Source organism: Wasmannia auropunctata, unplaced genomic scaffold (genome assembly GCF_000956235.1).
Source record: "Wasmannia auropunctata unplaced genomic scaffold, wasmannia.A_1.0 LD294819.1, whole genome shotgun sequence".
Classification (NCBI taxonomy): domain Eukaryota; kingdom Metazoa; phylum Arthropoda; class Insecta; order Hymenoptera; family Formicidae; genus Wasmannia; species Wasmannia auropunctata.
Window position 1 is genome coordinate 1 of NW_012068071.1, and position 3,119 is coordinate 3,119.

Consider the following 3,119-nt stretch of genomic DNA (forward strand, 5'->3'; position numbering starts at 1 on the left):
TATATATATATATATATATATTATATATATAATTTCTTCAGATTTTATAAGTTTTCTCCAGAAATTAGAATGAGAAATCTTAGAATATTTCAGAATTTACTTATTCATTTATATAAAGAAAAAATATAGATTTTTTCAGCATGTTTCTGAAAAGTGTGTTCAATTTGTATAAAAATCTGAAAACTCTTAAAAGGTTATAAACTTACATAAAAATTGTGAAAGATTTAAATATATAGAAATTCTAAAAATAATATGAAAAATTCTCACTAGGAATAGCACAGTGAAACAAATGTTTAAAAGCGATTAACTCACAATCAGTATATAAAGTTTTCCATTGATAATTCTGCAAGAGTTTCGAAAATCATGAAATAAAGATCTTCGATCGATTTCAGCAACAATGTAGAAAATGCGATTCAAGGAAATTAGATTTCTCCGTTGATTTGTCTAAGATTATCTAATTGCAAGAATGTATCGCCCGATCTAACCAATAATTAGACCGTTTATTGATCGTCTCGCACTATGATCGCTATATAAGATAAAGAAAAAATCTTATTGTCGTAGCAAAACCGTCGTTGCATATTCAATATGAAAGACACCAAACTTTGTCGTTGTTGTTACCAATATAGTTTGATAGTACGATAAAAATAGGTTCTTTTTTTTGCAAAAAAACTTCATGTAGTAAATCTGATAGAAACACATTAGTTTGCTGTTGAAGCAAAATAGTTCGACAAATCTATATATGACACGCAAAAAATTATTTTCAACAAATATAGTTAATATTCTCAACAAATTTCAAATTATTTTATTATAACAACAAATTGTTTCAACAGAAAGATATGCTAAAGATTATATAGATTATATAGATTCTACCATTTTTTATTTTAGCAGCAAACTCGTTTTTTTACGATTAAATTTATTCGATAAGATTATTCAATAATCTTGTTGTGATATCAAATAATTGATGCAGCGGATTTCAATTATTTTGTAATAAAAAAAATGTGCAAAAAAGCTGCAATTTTGTTGTGATAACTAAATTATTATTTTGCATTATACTAACAAACTATTAGTACCAACAAATCTACTCTTTCTCGTTCTCTCTCATGAGCGTCGCATTACAGGACACTTATATTGCTTTAGTCCGGCATCGAGGATGAATTTCGACGTATATGTGACGAGATCGCACACATAAATATTTTAGGATTTTCTCGCATAACAGAGTTTATAAATGGATATTGTAACATAGATATGCATATAGACAAGATATTTCCGAAAAATGATGACAAGGTTAAAAGAATGAAAAATTTCATAAAATTGTATAATTTTTTTTAAGTAACGCATGTTCGCATGTTTCAAAGATGATTTCCGTTAAACATTGTTAAAGATTACATATTCCTTATTCCTGTCACAAAATTGCGCAATGGAAACTCGAATCATTACTTATTGTTTATAATCACCATTTGATTGTAATTCACTTGAAGGATCCGTAATGATTCTAGAATTTTTTAGAAGGTGCGCAATTAAAGCATTTCTAGATGTATATTTGAATGAGGCGTCATTTTGAATACTTATTCCAGTTAAAAAATTAAACAGAATTCAAAAACATATATTGTTTTTTTCCATTCTAATGTACTATTATAAAAATTAAGCAAATTAAGCAAAATTCAACAAAGCTAAAAATGGTTAATGCCTATAATAAAGAAGACGTTATCAAACACGAATTATTTAACAAAAATTGTTCAGTTTGACCAGATCTATTATCTATTTAAGTTCGTCGTTATCTTCCGGAAACACCTTGTGTGTATATATATATATATAAATACACACACATACACACACACACATATTCTATATGCGTCATGTGTATGTGTATATATTTTTTTTCACCACCCTTGTATCAAACAGTGGTAAATTTGCGTATCTAGTACACTGCTCCTCTTTTCTCCTTTACTTCTTTATAACTGTTCCATAGAAACGACAACGCTAAATCCATTTTAAAAATGTAATTTGTAAACACGTGTATATGTATGTGTGTTTATGTGTTTGTGCGCACGTTCGGATACGCGCGATTAATTAATCCTGACAAAGTCACGCAAGCCGCACTGTAATGACGAATAAGAGAAACATAAGATTCAACGAGTAGTTAAATAGACGGCCGGCGCTACCGCAAAATTTGATCTCCATCTCTTCTGGATGATAGTTTATGCATTTCGGTGGTCTTCGTCGATATAGGCGTTCCCTCCTCGCCGTACATGCTCCGGGTTCGGTCAATGCCTCAATGGGGTCGATGCTCAGCTGTTTACTGCCACACGGGCACAACGTGTCTACCACCAGCAATATCAGATTGGTGTGACGGATCTTTTGGACGCTGAATGGTCTGCGCCGTGGTAAGAAACAAAAGCAAAAAGGGAAAAAAATATATTCATTATATCAATACAGGTTTTCTGCCTTATTTTTAAGACACAGCTAAAGATAACAGATAAAACTAAGACACAGATAAAGGTTAGAAAAGAGAATTAATAAATAAGGCTCAATTCTCGCGAAAAACCTAAACTAACCCCCAGTAAAAGAATGTTCATGTAACAAATTATATAAATACATATAAACATGTATAAAATATATAATTATCGAGACGATTATTTATAATTATATGTGTAATATTATATACTCATATGTTTCTTTTCTTTGTAAAATTATAATTATTTAATACAAGAAAAATGATAATAAATAAGAAGAAAATGAGAAATAATGATAAGAATAATTTTTTTTATAATAAAACGAAGTTAAAAAAATGAGAAAAAATTTTTCCATATATAATCATACCTAATGATTGAAAATATACATATAAAATATACAGGGTGTCCCATTTTATATTTGACAGTCAAATATTTGGAAATCGCGAGGTTTGAGAGAAAAATGATTCAGACAAAAGTTTTGGGACTTCGAGGGGGACATAAGATTAATAACATTAGTTTGACTCTGAGGGGGTCGTCAAAATCAGGACAAGGTCACTTTAAATTTTTTAAATAGAACCTCCTATTTTTTATTGCATATTCTTGTAATTTATTTCGAGAGCTTTCCAAAACACATAGACAAAATGTATTTTGGTTGTCTCTTATACA

The 3,119-nt window shown here is 29.3% G+C and overlaps 1 protein-coding gene across 3 annotated transcripts in view; it reads right to left on the reverse strand.

Moving 5' to 3' along the window:
• Positions 1-1,842: 1,842 nt before the first annotated feature.
• Positions 1,843-3,119, reverse strand: part of LOC105461295 (voltage-dependent calcium channel subunit alpha-2/delta-3) — a 64,131-nt gene continuing 62,854 nt past the window's right edge. For all 3 annotated transcript variants that reach the window (XM_011707787.1, XM_011707786.1, XM_011707788.1), the window contains one exon: positions 1,843-2,374. In XM_011707787.1, coding sequence (XP_011706089.1) covers positions 2,086-2,374 — 289 coding nt within the window. In that variant the 3' untranslated portion in view covers positions 1,843-2,085. The remainder of the gene's footprint in view (positions 2,375-3,119) is intronic.